We start from the raw sequence: 19,735 nt of genomic DNA on the forward strand, positions 1-19,735 counted from the left end.
CTCCATCACACCTCATTCAATGTCCTGCTATCAGAGTAATGATACAGTAGGAATGTAAATGATTACAAACAGAAGACTTAAGAAGTCAGCATTTTTCTGGGTTGCATGGGGTAGCAAAGGGGTACTGAGCTTAGGGATGAAGCAGAGAACTCAGATCAATTTTTCTTTCCCATCCTTTATGGTATAACCTGAGCGTGAGTAGGAAGCACAGACCAAATAAATTGTACAAGAAACTAAAGCTATATATGACCCTTTGTAGAAGAAACGACAAGCATCTAGTCTTACTTGAAAAGCAAACCAAAACCAAGCCAGTTTTAATAAGACTTTTCACAGTCACAAATAGTGGCCCAGATTTAGAATGGTGTTGAGCAATGAAATTTTCCTGAGCTTTCTAAATCAGCCTTCAGGATCTGCCTTCTTGAAAGAAAGTCCTGGAAAATTAAATAAATCTTTCCCATTTTTCATACAAATTATTTTCATACAGTATTTTTAACCTGAATTTACTTTTACTATGCAAACAACAGTTCACGTAATTACATGTAAATCAAAAGCATAAAAACATTAAGACAAGTTTAAGTACAATAACTTAGAAAAGATGTTACTGCATTAAATTCCTATTCTGTTAATTACTCAATAAAACTCATACTTTAAAAAAAAAAAATTGAAAACTATCCATTTACCTTTTAGTACTCTGCAAAAAATATAAGGGAAAACAAAAATACATCTTTTAGAAGGAATCACTTAGCATATGGTTTGAAAAAGTACAATGGATCTGGAATTTGTTTATCGGATATATGTAAGTCGTTACTTCATACTGAAATTCGGCTTAATATTGGTAAGACACATTACCTGATCTAATAACGATTGATACTTACTAACTAGTGAAAGGACCACAACAGCTAAATCAAATATGTTCCAGCCACTGGTGAAGAAGTAATGTCTTAAGGCCAATATTTTTATGACACATTCCCCAGTAAATACCGCCACAAAAAAAAAGTTGATTTTATTAAGAATATCCTTGATGCCGTCCTGGCTACCTTCTGCCATCATAATGACCATATTTAGACAGATGAAAGTTACAACGGTAATGTCAAATGCTTTGTGCGATACTATATCAAACAGTAATCCTTGGAACACATTCTGTGGAGAGAACAAGAAGAACTGCTTAATGCTACTTCTAAGACCCAGGCTACATTCAAATATTAATCAGTAATTTGTGCTTAGAAAGAGAATTTAAGAGAATATAAATTTAACAATAAGCTACTAGAAGCATTTTTAGGTGATTTCTTTAGACCTTCAAAGAAAGTACTTGGCTAAGTATTTTCAGGTATCATGCAACCACATTTCCGTAGAAAAAAAATATACAGCAGGAAAACATTCAGAGTACGTTGTGATTGCTCTTTTAATAGAAATACTTATTGAGGCAGACATTTTAGGATAAGCTTTTCTAATTAAAATGTCTTAAGCAAGAAAAACTCCAAATAGTTACTCTGTGAAGACAGGCCTGGAAGTAAATTTAAGAAACTATAAGAAATGAAGCATAAGATTATTCAAAAGTAAATAACAGCCATGAGGCATGTACTACTCACTCTTCATTCTCACCTGCAATAATCCAATCTAGTTGCAGAAGCAGTATTATGCAACTTAAGTAATCAAGATCGTTATGAATATCAAATACTTAATACGAACATTTATAAATAGGTTGTATATTTGAATAGGTGATAAATAGGCTGTAAATTTCCTTAATTAATACTCACAAAGAAAGGCTGCATTGGATGGAATTAAGACAAAGAGAGTAAAATGTAAATACTATATTGAATGAGGAAGATGATGGGCTCTAACGTGAAGTTTATTTCCAGATGCCTGGCTACTACTACCATCTTTATATCTTCTATCATATTCTAGTTAAGATGGTCTCACCAATGGTCTTGGGATGGGTTTTTGAGGTTTCTTAGATCCAAGTTTTTTTAGGGCATTATAGTACTTCTTCTGTTCTTCAGTCAAAAATAGATCTTTTCCACCTAAGTAAAGGGAAAGAATACTGTTGTTCAGCTGAAGTTTAAGCAGTCAGCTAAATAAACACCAGCAAGTTTATGTAAAAAAAAAGTAAGTTACAGCTGTCGTGAGTGGGATCTAAGAGAGCACAGAGACAAAATGTGTCTTCACCATTTCTCCTTTTCCCCTTGTTCTTTGATAAGATGAAAAGCCGATCAGGGTTTGATTGTGAAAGTCTAGTCTAGGCAGTGTTCCTGAAACAGTTTCCTCAACTGTGAGATCCTTTCTGAAGTTTTACAAATCTATTTCTTACTTTAAAAATGACAAGACTCATCAACTAATAGAATCTTTTCCATTTCTATTTTTGAGAAAGGTAGGAACAGAAGTATATTGCTGGGCTAGCAAGTAAATGGAGGATTATGAATAAGCACTTTGGAACCAAGTTCTACGGGGGGGGGGTCCTGATAATGAATTTCTGGTGCTCATCTTATTATCATCTACACCACCTGTACTACTTAGCAATCACTTTGAACTGAGTATTCAGGAGAAGCCACTCATCATAAAAGAATTTAATGATTAGCGTTTTGTAAAACAAACATGTAACAATGTTCAGTAGGGCATCTGCACTTTGAATCACTCCAGCAAGACCTCTGAAAATTCAGTTTAATTTCACTATATGGAATCTCAATGAAAAACCCCAAGAAGCAGCAAAGAAATGAAAAAGAAAAAAATGCCCACTTACAGCGTGTACTGAGAAAAGAAAAAAAAGTGTTACATCCACATCAACTTCTAGTAACTGTTCAGGCTCATTAGCTACTTAACCAGTGTTGTTTCTGTCTGTTGGGATTATTATAACTGGGACTTTGTTATAAAAGGAAATTATTATAGTGAAGTTGGACTGTTGTTCCTCAACCCCTACATATCCTTCCTCTGTTCAAATGCAGAGAGCAGAATTTCTTGTGGGCCTTATTGCTATCTATCTCTAGCAAGGGCAGTAACTCTTTGACACCTGGTATGTAAGTCAGCTGATGGAAATAATGAATGGCTCCTGAAGAGATTCTGCCTTCCAAATGTGATCCTTGAAATTGTAAACCTCCGGTTGAGGTCTGCTTTTGTGCTATTTTTTTAATGACCAAGATGCTTATTTGTTTTAAGACTTCCAAGGGGATTAATTGACTCAATTTCCCTTGATATTCTGGATACTTTAAGCCCCTAAATGAATCAGGGAGAGAACTCAATTGACAAATAAGCTTGAGACAAAGAAGCTGAAGTATACCAGGGAAGGTTGACTGTTGCTTTTCTTTGGTTGTTGCATTTTCCATTCTAAGATTTTGCCTTCCATTCCTTACAGAATAAAAAGAACAGGGAATCTAACAACTATGAGGAGAAAAGTGGAAGCAGTCAGTGCTTCATGGGCTTTAAGAAACCTTTAAATTTCTAGATGGCCTCTTCCTGGGGCCACAGTGTGGATCTCAGCGCAGAAATTTTTAAAAACCCCAGTAAATTAATCTGTAGGGTTATTTTATTGATGCCAGGACTTTTTTAATGTAGCTAGTTATAGAAGAAGTTCTGATTAACAAGATCTTTTCAAGTATCCTTACCAGCAAAACAGTGGTTACTTTTTCCAGAGAATTCCACTCTCCTGTAGCAAAGTCTGCATAACTTTTTTTGGCTTCTGTTCTCTAAAACTACCCACTCCTTCCTCCTTGTCCTCCTCCTTAAAACAAATCAAGGACTTGGCATGAAAATAGAATTTACAGATAAATTACTAAAAGCTTTGGGAAAAGGGGACTCCTATTTTCAAAACCTGGTATCTAAAAATATTATTTTAGATTTCTCCAGTCAAATAGTTATCTGAAAATGTTAGACATCTAGGTGTCAAACTAGCATTCACTTAATCAAATTGGGATTACAAGAGACCCTGAATTAGCTCATGTAGTACTTATCTTTTTCCTTTGTTGGTTAAAATTGCTGATAACCACTCCAATGAAAAGGTTCAGCATGAAGAAAGATCCAAAAATAATGAAAATCACAAAATACATATACATGGCTAAGAATGCTTCAAACTGTGGCTGTTCATCTCTCTGTTAAAAAAATCAAAACAGAAAAATAATATTGGTAAAAATCAGATAATCACAGCTTTATCATTTCCTACTTCCTGTAACAAATCTTTCTATTGTCAGGAGGGATAAATTATTTCTACACATTTAAACCTTTATTTTTAGATGTACAAGTAGAACAAGTGCCTTGTTCTGTCTTCTTACTGTTTGTAAAGATAATTACAAGGATATATAACTAAATCCAGCTCTAGCAAATTCTTAAGTAAACGATAAACAGTTCCAAATAGAAGTGATACTGTGAATGCCTAGATTAGAAAACCAGCTCAGACTAAACATAACGGTGAACGGCCATCCTAGACAAGAAGCAGTTTTAAAAAGCCAGCTCACTACGATCAGCCCTACAAGGAACAAGCACAAATACAGGCTGGGCAATGAGTGGATTGAAAGCAGCCCTGCAGAGAAGGACTTGGGGGTGTTGGTTGACAAGAAGCTCAACACAACCTGGCAGTGTGCGTCTGCAGCCCAGAACCTGGAAGAGGTTGCCCAGAGAGGTTGTGGATGCCCCATCCCTGGAAGTGTTCAAGGCCAGGTTGGATGGGGCTTTGGGCAACCTGGTCGAGTGGAAGGTGTCCCTGCCCATGGCCGGGGGGTTGGAACTAGATGGTCTTTAAGGTCCCTTCCAACCCAAACCATTCTGTGATTCTATGATTCTATGATCTTTTTAATTAGCAGTGATTTCACTACATTCAAGAGTACAGCGCTTGAATGAATAAGGAAAAAGCAAATTAAATTAAACATAGAAAAGTTAAAACACACTGTACTAGTGAGAGAGAGAGAAACAGCACATGGAAATGGGGAAGAAATAGTAAGGATGTCAAATATAGGGAAGAAAACCTCCAGAAATAACTGTTAAAGATGCATGCCATTTTAATGCTACTGTACACATTCCAAAAAGAAGAAAATTTGCTTCAGAGGCACAGTCCCCCAAAGACCTTCTGAACTCTGTTCCCAAAACAGACTTGTCCAAAACTTGCAACATCTTGCCCTCTGCATTCTTGATATAGTAGGTTTTTGTGTGGCATCACTCTATTTTGACCAGTTTTCTTTTGTCTAAGTTCCATATCTTTGGTCCTCCAAGGATTATTGTTTCACTGTGTAGTCTGATGCACTCATTTGCTTGTATTTCTGACTTGATATTGCAAACAAAGCTGAAAAATGAATTGTATCGATAGAAAAGGAAAGAAGGAAAGGGAAAAGAACTAAAATTTCATTTTAGTGACATACCTTACGTGAATCCACTGCTGCACACATAATATCCATCCAACCTTTAAAAGTTGCCTGAAAAAAATGCATTATTAAGGTTATTATCACTAAAAAAAGATTTTTAAAAAAATTAGGTAGAGCTAATATAGATGTGTTAATAGTTGTGGAAAAGTGAGCAGTGTGCTATAAAAAATGTGCATCACTTCTAAAGATCTGCTTGGAAGTATGATTCACTGGAGTTTAGTAAAGAGAAAAAAAAAATTTCCAGAAAAGAAAAAAAAATGCCATGAATCCTGTGAAATGTGTTTTCATGTTAGCTCTTGTTAAATTGAAATTTTTGTAAATTCTCTGCTTTTTGAAAAAGCAGTAAAAGTTTCAGCTTAACTAGCAAACATATCCTAAAAGGATAATAACAATGTCTAAGAAAACAGCAGACAATTTCTTCCTGCAATTTTTAGCAACTCTGCAGAATCATAGAACACTTTGGAGGATACAAAGCAAAGAACTTCATCTAGAAAAGATACAGGCATAACATGCACTTTTAAAAATTCCTTTCTCTCCTCTGTTGTCATAGTAGGGAGATCAATAAATTAGCATCCCAATAGTTCATGACTTATACAATAAAAGAAAAAAAAAATAAACTGCATCATGCTTTTTCTGTCTTATCCACTCTGAACTAACTTTTACTAAATAAAATGAGAATAACTTTAAATCTGGTAACATGCAGACTATTTTAGGCTTAGTATGTTAATCAAAATTAAAAAAAAAATTGAAAAGCCATGAAACAGTGCTTGATTTTAACACAAGGTTGCATATGCTAAAGTGTTCTTTCGGAGGAACTGAGCAGCTTATAAATAAGAAAAATATTTATGGAAGCTAAAAAAATCCCCAATTTCAGTGAGATAAACAGAAGCGTAGTGGTGTCCCATGGTTGGGCTGCTTAACACATTTCCTTGGAGAAAACAAAACTGAGCACGTTTTTATAGAACTTACCACTTGGAGAAGAGCCAAGTATCCTATTGCAACATTATCAAAGTTTACATCACTATTTGTCCATGATCCATTATAGAAAGTACAATTATATTTGTTTTCAATTAGACTCATATTTCCATTCTTGAGTATGCATTTCGAAAACTTTTTTCCAAGTAATTTTACTCCTGCAATGTTAAACAGGAGCCAGAAGACAATACAGACGAGCAAAACGTTCAAGATTGAGGGGATAGCTCCCAAGAGTGCATTCACGACAACCTTAAATAAATAAAATGAAGGAAAAGAATGAATTATTCACATTCAATAGAACACCTTCCCAGAAAAACACTTTTTTTTTTCTGTATCTATTGCAGATTCTCACCCACATAAAAATTAGTAAGTGACAAATGTAAAGCCAGCCTTCAGCCCAATTTCAAGCTTGTCTTAACATGTAATTCTGTGGTATCTGTCTTGCCTTTTTGAGGAAGGAAGTAAAACAGATGGCAACCAGTATTATCCTTGGGTAAAAGAAATACATAAAATAAAATTATGAGTCTCTAGTAGCTATAGGATCCAAAAATCAGGTATAGGGGAATGGGCTGCATGATCTGCATTTACTACAATATCATAAATAACCCTCTCTTTTATCTTGGAGGGGTTTTTCAAGAGAACAATAGCTTGCTCTCCATAACAAAATGAACCTCACCCAATAACCACTGGCAACTGACCGCACACAGTACATAAAGTAGAGAAGTTTGGCTTCCAGAAGACTGAGTAGTTTTGGTCAGCAGTCTTCCTTCATTTAGTCTTGCTTGAGGACAAAATGAATGCAAACCCATGATGAGCAGTAAGCCTTTTCCAGAAATGGTACCAGTGAAAATGGGATTCCAGCTTTTGGTGTCTGTGCTGGTGACATCAAGGCACCTGACACAAGCAGTGATAAGAACTCGTATTTTCAAATCCAGCACATTGATGCTGACAGGCAGGACCACGCTTGTTGTCAGTGGGAATTTGAGGACTATTATCTATTTCTTTTCACCACTCTGTGGTGGGGCATAGTGAAAACTTCTCTGGAAATGTTTCATTGCTATCATTATGAGAAAATTCTGAGCCTTTTATCCTGGCCTTGGATAATATCTGTATACTAGAAACACACAGAATGAAGCACACTGGAAGGGACCTCTGAAGATCAGCTGTTCCAACATAGGCCAAGTTGCTTGGCGTCTTGTCCAGTCAAGTTCTGAATTTTTCCAAGGGTGGAGATTCAACAACCTCTCTGGACCATCTCTTGCAATGCTACACACCCATACTGTCATTTTTCTTCCCGGGTGGCTAACTGGAATATCCCTCACAGCCAATTCATTCTGTCTCATTTTCTCACTGTGGGTCTACCAGGAAACATTAGTTCCGTTTCTTGCATAACCTCCCATTAAGTAGTTAAAGACAACATTTAGATCCCTTACCTAATTAGATCCCAAACAGATCCTCCTTTTAACCATCTCTTCTCCAGACAGAACAAGGTCCATTCTCTCAGCCTCTCCTCTCCAGTCCCCTCACCATCTTGGTGGCACTTTGCTGGACACTCTCCGGTATGTTAATATCTGTCTTACACCGGGGAGTCCCAAAGTAGACACAATACTCCACATTCAGTCTCACAGGTGCCAAAAACAGAAGAGTGTATTGCCTCAATGTGCTGGCCAGACAATACATCCCAATATGTGGTAGATCTTCTTTGTTGCGCTGCTGACTGATGTTTAACGTGGTGTCCACCCCAGGTCCTTCTCTGCAAAGCTGCTGATTTCTCACTGTGCCACAGTTACGTGTGGTTACTCCGGCTCAGGTGCAAGACTTTGCATTTGCTTTTGCTGAACTTCCTGAGGTTTCTGTAGCTCATATGTCCAGCCTGTCAAGCTCCCATTGCAGAGCAGCCTTGCCCCCAGTGTATTAACTGCTCACCCCCACTTTTGTATCATCTGTGAACTTGCTGAGGACAATTTCTACCACATTCTTCTGGTTCTTAATTAAGCCATGAAGCAGTATTGATCCCAGAACTGACCTCTGAGCCCCTAGTAACCAGCTGCCAGTTGAACTTCATCCTGATGATCTCTGCACACTGAATCTGGCAGTTCAGCCAATTTTCTGCCTAGCTTATAGTTCACCTATCCAAACCAGATATAACCAATATCTGAGACCACGGATGGCTCTTCCCTCCCTCAGCCATCTCATCACAGAAGACAATCATGTTTGAGAGGCAAAAATTGCCCTTCCTAAACTCACGCTGGCTGTTTCTAACTGATTCCTGCTTGTCCTTCATGGCTTCCAGGAGGATTTGCTCCATATCCATCCCAGAGCCTGAAGTTAGTGTCTCATCACACTCTGTGATCTAACACAGGTCAGATGATTTGCATTATACAATTTCTTACTTCTCCCCACTGACTTTAAAGATTCCAGATAGTTCACTCAGAGCAGCTTTTAAAAGTGAGTTAGAAGAATTCCTTCTCCTATTAAGAAAATCCCACCCTATTTAAGTTTGAAAGGATTGTTATCTTCCGGATCCACCCTGGAGAATCCGAAATGTGGCACGTGAGCCTGTCTAGATAACTGTCAAGATGAGCTGATATAAGCACAGCGGTTTAAAGAAGGGGAATTATGAAAAAGAGTTACAAAAAGTGAACAGTTTCCAGTGAAGCAATGAATTACTGAATCCATTCTCCCAGGTCCCAATTTCTTGCCTCAGGCAATGAAAAAAAATTAAGCAAGGACTGTGGCCACTACATTTCTTATGCCATGAAGATTGATATACTTTCACAGTACAGGTTTTTTCCTCACATTACAGTTTGTTTTCTGTAATAACGATATATATAGCTTCTTTTCTATCGACAAGTAATTAAAAATGGTTCCTATTTTTCTCAAGCATATTCTTTTTTTTCAGAAGTATTTGCCAAATATACTGGATGAAATTTTTCCATGTCTAAGATAAACAAAAGAATGGGTTTCAGAAAAGTACAAGTCTAAAAAAATTCTTGTTTAGTTTGTTCTGCAAATTGCAGTAAAAATGGAAACATGGAAAAATGTTCCAGTGTTCACATTACTATACATAATAATTCCTTGTGGTAGCACATTATAATTCAATTTCCTTATTTCATTTGTATCTATAAATTTCTCTGAGAGTGCTAGGTATTATTTCAAAATAACAACTGTAAGATGTAAGTAGGCAATCTGAACCATCTTAATGCCATCAAGTCCCAAAATAAAAAATTCAAGTTGTGATTTTCACAAACTTCAAATGCAGCTAGTACAAGATAAGCACACACACACAGAGCATCCTTACCTTTATCCCTTCAAATCTTGACAAAGCTCGTAGAGGCCTCAATGCTCTAAGTGTCCTGAGAGATTTCAAGGCACTCCCAGAGGAACAAGGTGATGTGTCTTTGGAAACAGTATTTAGTCCCCAGGAAACAAATGACAGCTGTGTTCATTGAATTGAAACTGAGATTATTAAATGGTATACAAAAATATATTTTATTTGTGTCAGTAGACAATCATAGGCTGAATGTTATAGTATCTTTGACCAGTAAGTCAAATTAAAAAAATACACAAAGTTATCGTAATACAATTTTATTTCATTCTTTCCTAATATTTTAAAAATAATGGAATCCTTTCATTCTAATTTGAAACAACCTTCCTTTTTTTTTTTTTTTCTCAAAACCAGTTCATACAAATTTTTTTGAATGCTAGTATAACAACAAAATTGGTAACTATGGTAATATCATACACTACAAGACCAGAAAGGATTATTCAAATAAAACATTCCCATTTTCTGCATAATTATTCTCAGAAGTGTATAGAGTAATTCCTTATCACAACTTAAGACGGTGATGTGGAAACAAAAATTATTTTTAAAAAGATATCCAGTATTCATTTCAAATTTTCAAAAGAGAGAAAATGAACTGAAAACATTAGAAAATTGTTCCAATAATTAGGGGTTTTTTTCACTGTTCATGATTTGCCTCTTCCTATTTGAATTTGTTGTCTTGTTGTCTAGCCATTGGATATTTTCATGCTTTTCCTCTGTTTTGGACAGCACTGCTATTAATATTACAGAACTGTAATTGCTGAAGTCATACTATATATTATTTGTAAATAGTCATAATATTAGATTTTTCTGTTGAAATTTCATAGTACTTCACAACTTTTAATGCTTACTACTTAAACAGCTACTTTGACATTACCGGAAGTCAGCTATTTAGATGTCTTTATTTTAAAGTATTTAACTTCAGTATCTTCCCAGTGTATTGTTGACAAGCAAAAATATTTCATTTTTATATGGCAAGATTATATTATTTAACTTTGTCTGAATTCAGAAAAAATATGTATATATTGAACACTACACTTCCTCCATCTCACTATTGATGATTTCAGCATTTCTCTTTATAGCTATATAAAGGATTGCTAGGATTTCTTTGGTTGCAAAGCAAAACGTACTTTCGTACATCTTTAACTCTCTAGTAGATGATTTTTCCAACAATACTTTTCAACTCCCTTTACCATCTAAATTTCTTCTCCTTCAAGGAAGCAACTCTACTTTTTTCCGTTTCTAAATGCCAGAGCTGCCAGCAGCTTCACAGTTTTCTATTGTCTTAATTAATTTATTTTAGTTGCACTCTCTCTCTACACTCAAAAAGGGTTTTATAACCAACATGGTCCTCAAAGACAGTGATACCTAATAAAATTTTCTTAGGCGACTTCTGATTATTACTTACAATTTCCATTTACATTTGTCCTAAAGTCTCTTTTGATTGCAATTTTTAACAGCTTTTGGAAACTGTATTTTATACTTGTGTTTATTCATAGATTTTACATGTAGTTCTCCATACAGAAAATATCAAAATTCAAAATGTGAGACAAGCTGAATATAATACTTACACATACAATGATGAAGTCAAGCCAACACCAGGCATTTGTGAAATAACTGTGCAAACCATAAGCTACCCATTTCAAAAGCATCTCCATTAAAAAGATGTAGGTAAATATTTTATCAGCATACTCTAGGAGCATTTTCACTTTTTTTCTCTCCTGCAGGTGGATATCTTCAAATGCCTGGAATTTCAGAGTTTAGTTTTAAAACAGTTCAGTAGTTTTATGGAAAATTATTTTTAAATTGCACAAGAATACACAGTTTGGCTTATTATAACCATTTCATATTAAATTATGGGCAAGCACCACTTAGTTTTATACTTAGAAGTAAAAACCTAAGTTGTAAAATAAGTACAATCTCATTTTCAAGTTGGTTGAAAAATCACATATTTTCAGCTGTTTACACTCAACACTTCTTCAAAAAATATCTGATGACGGTCAATTGTGGCTACCAAAAGTCTTGGCTTTCCAAGTTAGTGGATAATTTTGAAGGTGTTGGTCTAAAATTCTTCATAATAAAGCTTGAATTAAACACATTAAACACTGTCTTTCAGACCTAGACCTTCCAAAGGAGTCATCTTTAGTCAGCCTGCAGAGTTGTAATACAGATATGAAAAAATATGACAAACACCTTACCTGAAACTGTTCATTCCTGGAGTTTTTCACCTAAACCATGACATTAGTTTGATGCCAGTAAGGGTTTAGGAAAAAGTTTTATTGATTGCTGTAGTTTATGTCATTGTTTGCTTGTGTTTAATATATTTGCTGCCTTGCTAATTTAAGTTTTTGATATTGCCAATCTATTCCCAATTCCTTTTAACACATTGCATTATTTCCTCACCAAGCCTCTGACAATGTCTTTATACTTCCTTTCATCCATTTCTCCCCTAACTTATAGCTCCTTCTCCACTTCATTTCTCTTTTGCTGCCAACATTTCTAGTGATCTATCCATCTATTTTCACCACCACTATTTCCCCCTTACAAATCCATGACTGTCATTACTTTTACTTAAAATTTTTCTTACTTATGTAGATACATCAGAAGGCACCCTGTACCACACCCTTTCCCACACCCTACAATTCCTAGATATAAATTACTAAATCTCCTCTTGCCTCTTTCTCTTTCATGCTCTGTCTCAAGAGCTCAATGTGTCTCTAGAGCACATCAGGGCATTTAACAACTTCTCTTTCTCCTATCCTCATTCAAATCTGGGTCCCCTTCTCTGACATTGCCTCTGCAGCTGCTAACTTTCTGTCTTATTTCTTGCCATAAGATGAGTAAAAAAGTTGAAATGAGACGCTTATGAGTCTGTCTTCTCAAGAGGAATAGACCATCTCACATCCTTGGGATGTCGGAACACAACATCTTTATTTAACAGAAGAGCAAATGAAGCGTAGCAAGATCAATTCTCTTGCCCAAAGTCACATGGCTGTAGTCTGTGACAAATGTCAGGGACCAAACAGAGGGTGTCAAAACTTTAATCCATATGCAGGTTCAATCCACATCAGCTCTTCACTTAACAGCTCCTTACCTGACTGTGAAATCTCTTATTCTGATATTATTTTTTAATAAGTTCATGAACAGTCAACGCCCTCTAAGGAAATAGCAGTTTTACAGTGTTACATGGGAGACTGACCCAGAAGGTCCACAGACCTTTGGTTCAGGGCAGCATGGCAGCAAAGACACCTCAATGGTTTTGCAAGGATTCGCTCAGCTACAGCAGGCCTTAACAGTTACAAGTTATCACCAGTCACATCAAACCATTAAATGTTTCTTGCAGAAACACCTGAGTGCCTCTGCTAGTGCCTCCAGTGCTCTGCGAGAAGATGATTATTTAGGTATTATAGCAGACCTGATTCGCTTCCCTGTATTTATGACATGCTAAACCCAGTCTAAAAGGTCACCAATAAGGGGGAGCAGGAGCATAACCAGGTGTTTAGATCAAGTGAGACCTGAAACAATAAACTCATGTAAAATCATTGCTGTGTTTCCATTTTATATTCCCACTGAAAAAAACACAGGGAGGAGATGCTCCTATGTATAGTTACCAACAAATGGTAAAACTTACACACTTCTGCTCTGCATTGTAAGAAAACAGTAATACTGCTTCTGGAGCCAAGTGGTCTTTGAAGCAGTGGTCATTCAATTGTACTGCAATTAGGAGAAATGTCTACAGAGCAGAGCTGTCACTGTATCCACAGGACTAGTAATTTGACTGTAGGTAATTGAGAACTCCCAGCATTCATGTACCTAAACCTATTTACCATTTCCTACCTTTTTTCTGAGCAAGTTTGATAATCAGCATTGTCTTTTTCCCTGTTTAACCTTGGCTACGTTGATTTCCATCTACTAGTCAAATCACCTGTTCATTAGCAGTGACGCTCTTTCAAACTTCTAACTACTAACTCCTCCTTTGCTCTGAGCACTGAGCACTCACCACATACTTTTCTATGCATTCTTTCTATGATCACTATCTCATTTAATTTACTTTCAAGCCATGGACATGCCTCATGGTATGGTATTCCTTCATTCTATCTGGTTCAGGAAATTCCCTATCAGCAAACGACTTTATAAACAAACAGAAAATGGACAAGTCGCTTTTTGAAAGAGGACAACAGTATCTTAGAAATGTGAAAGTTCTCAACACCACAACACATTTTTGATGAAAAGAAATCGTTATTGTTTTGTTATTTTGCATCAGGATAGCAACTAGTTTTGTGTTCAACTCAGCCAGATCCTACAGTACATTAAATAATAACTCAGCTTCCTTCCTTACTTCAGTTTGGTTCCACATGAGTACAGAGACCCCTCACGGGAATCCCAGGGAGTTCCCTTGGAGATTTTGCCACAGAAATTTTAAAGCAGACAGTTCAAATCTATGGTTCAGTGAACAGCCTAAACTTAATGCGCACAGAACAGATTTTATCTGGAAAATTCTGACATCTACCATGTAGATCACTTTCACACTAGTTGGTTATGTTCCTTCTGCACTATATAATGTTTTATTTAGCAAATAACTTTCAGTAGACTTAGTGAATATGTTTTCAAAGCAAATAAAACTTCACTTATTCTTCAGTAGAAACGGATATAATCAGAATGGCAATGAAAGATTAAGTCACCTACAAGTTTACAGCCATCTTCACTTTTAGATTCTGATCATCTTAATGTTTGGATGATTTTAAATCTAAATTTTTTACTGAGCAGTTAGTCTGCCTTTCAAACTTAGAACTACTTTTATTTTTTTAAGCTTTCCTAAGTAATTTTGGACCCTGGTTTAGCCTCCTAATTAAGCACACAAATGTGTGAAGAACTGCGTTCCATGAAGAACTATGAAGAAGATTATGATTCCATATACTTAAATATCTTATCCAAGTAGGGGAGAGCCTTATAACTTCTAAGGGATATGTTTATTATGCTCTTGTCTCTCCCTGGGGAAATGGATGTGAAAGTAGAAGAAATAAATTAAATATTATTAAATATGATTCTTTTCCTTTACTTTCCATCAATTCAAAATCTGAGAAATTAAATTAAATTTACCAGTGCTGCACTGCTCAATATTATCATAAAAATTATGAAGTTTTCAAACCAGCTATGTTTAACAATTCTGTAGCAGGTTTTTCTAAATTTCCACCAAGTTCTGCCTGGAAACTTAGTGATATCCACTACACAACACGGGAAACATTCAACACAACCTGAAAAGAGAAAGAAAAGCGTATTGGTTCCACGGAAAATTTGGAGACATGGAATCTAAAAAGTGTAAGACATCTTAAAATGAGCTTCTACAGACTATACCAAGAATGTGCTGTTTTACCTATGGGGTGATGCTGTGGCTGAAACAATCTAAAGCTAAAGAAAAGACAAAATTTGTAGGCCAAAATAAACTCTTTTCATAGAGGAACTCATACATGGAAAAAGCAGAGAAGCTTTTGTGCCCACAAGCACTTCTATAGGGGCTTGTGGGCACAAAAAAGCCATTATTTTTATCTAAAAAACTTGCTTAATTTATTTTAAGCTTTTATTCTTTTTGTTTTGAAAAGAGATATTACCTTACTAATGGTTTAGTAAATTATTATTTTTACTGGTTATTTCACTTGATTGCACTGCAGAGATGTTACAACTAGATTTTCTGTTCACTGTTTTGTACCAGAAACACACTTCTTAATTAATCTGTAAAGGCAGTAGGATTGAACCATGAGAGTCAATGGAGTCTAAGGAGCCGTTCAGGCAATCAAAGGTAGGTGTCCACATCGGGATGAGCTGTACAGTCCTCTGAATTCCATTAGCTGTATTGACCGGATAATCATCCACTGTACTTGGAGCTCAGACAAATTCAGCTGAAGTGCCATTTAAGATACCAGGTACCAACATATATATCCTAACTGACCTCCAGCTACCCCTTCAGAAGTGCTTTGAGGGCCTTTGCTCATATACAGATACCTGCAGTGTGATGCCTCAATATAAGACTGAATCACACTCCAAAGATGGCATTTTGCTGCCTGAACACAGGTGTTTAGAACCATCTTGGGCCTCTTTGGATATTCTACAGCTTCTGTGATAGTTCTGCCAGCTTCACGCAGTTCTCTTGCATACTGTCAGGCATCTCATATGGTACTAAATGCCTGTGTTCAGGCATCCCAACCCTGCTCCGGTTCTGTGCTGGTTTCAGGTATATTTATTTGAGTTTTTATGTTTATGAACAAGTGTCTCAGGCAAACAGTTCCTGACAATTTGGAAATGTTCCAAACAGGTATCTTTGAGTATTAGTTCATTTGGCGTCACCACAATACATAAAAGATTCTTACCTTCTGCAAAACAGTCCTTAGGTAGATGTGACTTTTTAGGCTGCGAAAACATCTCCAGAATAACTGGATCCACAGTGCTGGCTTCAGAATAACTACCAGCATCACATTTCTGCACAGGAAAAGGGCAAAGAAGAGAATTTATTTGCTTTTCATTAATAAGGTTACCAGATTTAAAAGAAATGAAGGTTATCACCCACACACCCACACAAAAAAATCTGCAGCATATACATTATCTTAATGTTGCTGAACTACCAAAATAAAATTACAAATAATAGGACAGAAAAGGCTAATCCCTACTCTTTGCTTCCATGGCTTAAATTTACTAAGTTTCTTGGTTTCTTCTAGTCATCTACATTGAACTTGTAGGAAGGAATGTTTAGAATAGATTATATTATGCTACAACTTTAGAGAAAACTCTGATTTCTTCATGCCAATCCAATTCTCTTTTCATTTTCAGAGATACAAACCATGTCTCAAAAGGCTTGAAGACAGGAAGGCCTAGCAGGAGAGAAATGTATGTGTGGTCTACACATCTCAAAGAATTGCAGTTATTGGTAGGTAACCTACAAGCCTATAAAACTAAAGACAATAAGGAAAACGAGTATAAAGAGAAAGGAATAAAGCAATCTATCAGCCATGAAGTTTAAGTAAGTGCCCTGTATGACATATAGAAAGGGAAGGCATGAGGATAGGGATAAGAATGAGAAGCCAGAAGAAGGGAGAACTGCCTTTGTTGACAGCCATGCTGCTCTACCTAACTTAAGGTCCAAGGGAATCTTCAACATAGACAAGAATGGAATTATTTAAATTCATGGGCATTTTAATATTTTTAATTTTTTTAATATATAAATATAATTAAATAATGTATAACAAACAAAACTTCTGGCAACTTTATCTAAAACCAGAAAATGCTGAAGTGATTTGACTTTTGGAGGTAGTAATCCACAAAGTTGCTGAACTTCCATTTAATTTTCTGGGTCACTGGAGGCAAGCCATGATTCTTCACCTTTTTTGATGTGGAACTGTACTGTATTAGAAAAAGCTAAGTTTCTAGACCAGAAAAAGTATGGTTGTTTTGGGAACCATTTCTGGAGAACAAATTTTTGCATCCAAGGATGACAGCAAACAGAATTATCTATAAAAATTAATAGTATGTATAAAAGTGTGTTTCTTGATTAATTTCTGTTTACTTATTTTGTACAAAATAATATATTAAGTTACACTGTTAGCCATGGCTGTTTATGAGAGACAAACCTCCATGCTTTAAACTATTATCATATCTAGAGAGATGTACCATCTTCACAGGGATTATACTTGCTACTCTTCAGAAAAGCCCAGTTTGTCCTGTCATTGCTGAATGAGAGTGCTGCTGTGACAATTTTCATCTCTAGCATTTTCCACAAGATGATAAAAGTTATAATTACCTCTGTTTCCTCTTTCCTTTGGTGTGTTTCTGAAAAACCACTTATAGTTTCAGAAGTCCCAGAAATCTGACTGAAACCGCTTGAACTCCGGCACAGCTCTCTATGTCTTAATCTGTCTCCCTGCATGAAATAATGGAAAACAGTTGATTTTCCACATTTTTCTTCCTGACAGTCTTTCTTAAGAGTCAAAATTCTTTAACAGAATTTAAAGCATTCAAAAAATTTAGCATGTTTGTCTTTTTTACAGATAATTAAATGATATCCCTAAAAGGCATGTAAAAGAATGGTTTTTTCCTCGATTTCAAATACTGTGGTCCTGCGGTTACACTGTGGAAATGTATCATTCCTCAAGATGTACATTTAGCCCACTGATGGATTCCTGCATCCAATTTCCTAAGTTCTGATTAATTGACTCAGTAGCAACCTTTGCAGCTGGACCCTAAAGGTCTCATGTTTCTAGTTACAGGCAGAAGAGCTAACGGACCCCAATCAGCTTTCAATCCTTTTGCCACCACAAATTCCAAGCAATACCAGATTCTACTGCAGCATGGACAACATATTTCAAGTAGCCACAGATGATTCTAAGGTGATCAGCAATTTCTGCTTCTTTGAGAATTTGTCCAAAGATATTCTGCTGACAGTGCCTCCTCTTATGAACAAAAACATAGAAAATAGATCCTAACAGTCCACCTAGATGCTGACCATATGATAAACCATCCAAAAATAGCACTTGCTTTTGACATTTCTGCTCTGGCATAATACTAGGTAACTGCACTTTGAGCTCACATACCTGTTCTGACAGATTTAAAATATGGTGATATCACAATCATAACACAACTGACACTCATAAAAGATAATCTTTAACAATCTAATCTAGGTACAGTAGTCACCAAAGCCTGGTGTTCTACCTGAGTTTGCTGCTCACACATTTGGATGTGGTTTTTAGATGAGCTAAACCCCATAATGCCACATGCTTACACCATCACTTTTACCTATGAAGAAAAAAAGTACAGTTGCAACATCTTAGAAAAGCTCATTCCTACTTGAATGTGGTAGATGGAGAAATAAGCAGAAATGAATAAAAAGACTTAAATGAAAATCATAAGCTACTTTCTGTAAGAGGCTTTCTATCTTGCTTTATGTGAAGAACCTGCAAAACAGCTCATTCTTCTGTTGTATAAGTCAGCTTCTCTTGGTACTTCCTTTAGTAGAGGTCTGAGAAGGGTTAATATTTTTTTTTGTTCACCTTCTGACAAAAGATTGTATGGAAGACATGTTGGAGTTTGCTGCTTCTTATTAGTACTGGCTGTGAATAAGGCAGGCTTCTAAAAGAAATTAACTTGAGGTCCTTGTGCGTTGAGCTGAGCTGAAACTACAGTTGGATGTTTCATACACAGCTGCAGTACTGTCAATGGGCTAAAAGGTATCACCCTTACCTTCTATAGGCAAAAATATTTATACAGGAATAAGAATCTTGGAGGATGACCCAATGATTCTGAACTAAAATGCACTGATGCAGATAGATCATCATACTCAAACCAGCATTCATATCCTTTCTAAGCAATCACATCACATACAATAAAAGTAACGAAGCTATCACAAACTGAATTTCATTAAGACACATTACCCTCCTCAAAGAAAAGTAATCGGGTAAAATTCCATTTTATTAAAAGTACAACACTTCATTAGGGAGAAGAAAAGAAAGCAAAAATAAGGAAAAAAATAATCAAGAAAGCAAAATAGGAGAAAACATGAAGTGCAAAAGTGGGCAACATACAAGTAACATGGACATGCAGCAAGGGACACTATTGAACACACTGAGGACACAAAGGGTTTAATTCAGTTGCTCACCATAAACTGCTTAGTGTCTTTTAAGATACCTAGGGGTACCTAAGACATACACATGGCATAGTTAAATACAGCACAAGATCTACAGAAACTGCCAGACACCTTTTTGGAGGTGCATTTAGAAGCCGTAGGAGATAATCCAGCACCTCAAATGGCACTTGACATTTATGAGGTGAGTAATATGTGGAATCTTGAGATTCAGATATCTAAATGGATTGATCTAATTGTGGCTTATACCTAGTGTCATCTGAGGTGTTTCTACATACCCCTGGCCTCCAGATGCCAAAAAGAGTTCTTATAGCTCCTATGTCTTATTTGTCAGTCCCATGCAGATGGGACAGACACCTGAAGTATCTCAAATGTCCCTAAATACTTATGTACAGGCAAATGAATTGCACCGTTATTGACTATCATGGCAGTATAAACACCTCGTTCACATGCAGAAATCTGTATTTG

The 19,735-nt window shown here is 36.1% G+C and overlaps 1 protein-coding gene across 2 annotated transcripts in view; it reads right to left on the reverse strand.

Moving 5' to 3' along the window:
• LOC128150857 (sodium channel protein type 5 subunit alpha-like) overlaps positions 1-19,735 on the reverse strand; it is a 56,727-nt gene that overhangs the window by 2,765 nt on the left and 34,227 nt on the right. Inside the window, exons 17-26 of one of the 2 annotated variants that reach the window (XM_052807560.1) lie at positions 17,432-17,551; positions 16,008-16,116; positions 14,743-14,897; positions 11,214-11,387; positions 9,619-9,756; positions 6,312-6,566; positions 5,340-5,393; positions 3,938-4,079; positions 1,921-2,021; positions 876-1,140 (exon numbers count right to left, since the gene is read on the reverse strand). In XM_052807560.1, coding sequence (XP_052663520.1) covers positions 876-1,140; positions 1,921-2,021; positions 3,938-4,079; positions 5,340-5,393; positions 6,312-6,566; positions 9,619-9,756; positions 11,214-11,387; positions 14,743-14,897; positions 16,008-16,116; positions 17,432-17,551 — 1,513 coding nt within the window. Of the gene's footprint in view, positions 1-875; positions 1,141-1,920; positions 2,026-3,937; positions 4,080-5,339; positions 5,394-6,311; positions 6,567-9,618; positions 9,757-11,213; positions 11,388-14,742; positions 14,898-16,007; positions 16,117-17,431; positions 17,552-19,735 lie in introns of both variants that reach the window. The other variant, XM_052807553.1, reaches the window with a different exon arrangement.

Source organism: Harpia harpyja, chromosome 1, assembly GCF_026419915.1.
Source record: "Harpia harpyja isolate bHarHar1 chromosome 1, bHarHar1 primary haplotype, whole genome shotgun sequence".
Taxonomy (NCBI): Eukaryota; Metazoa; Chordata; class Aves; order Accipitriformes; family Accipitridae; genus Harpia; species Harpia harpyja.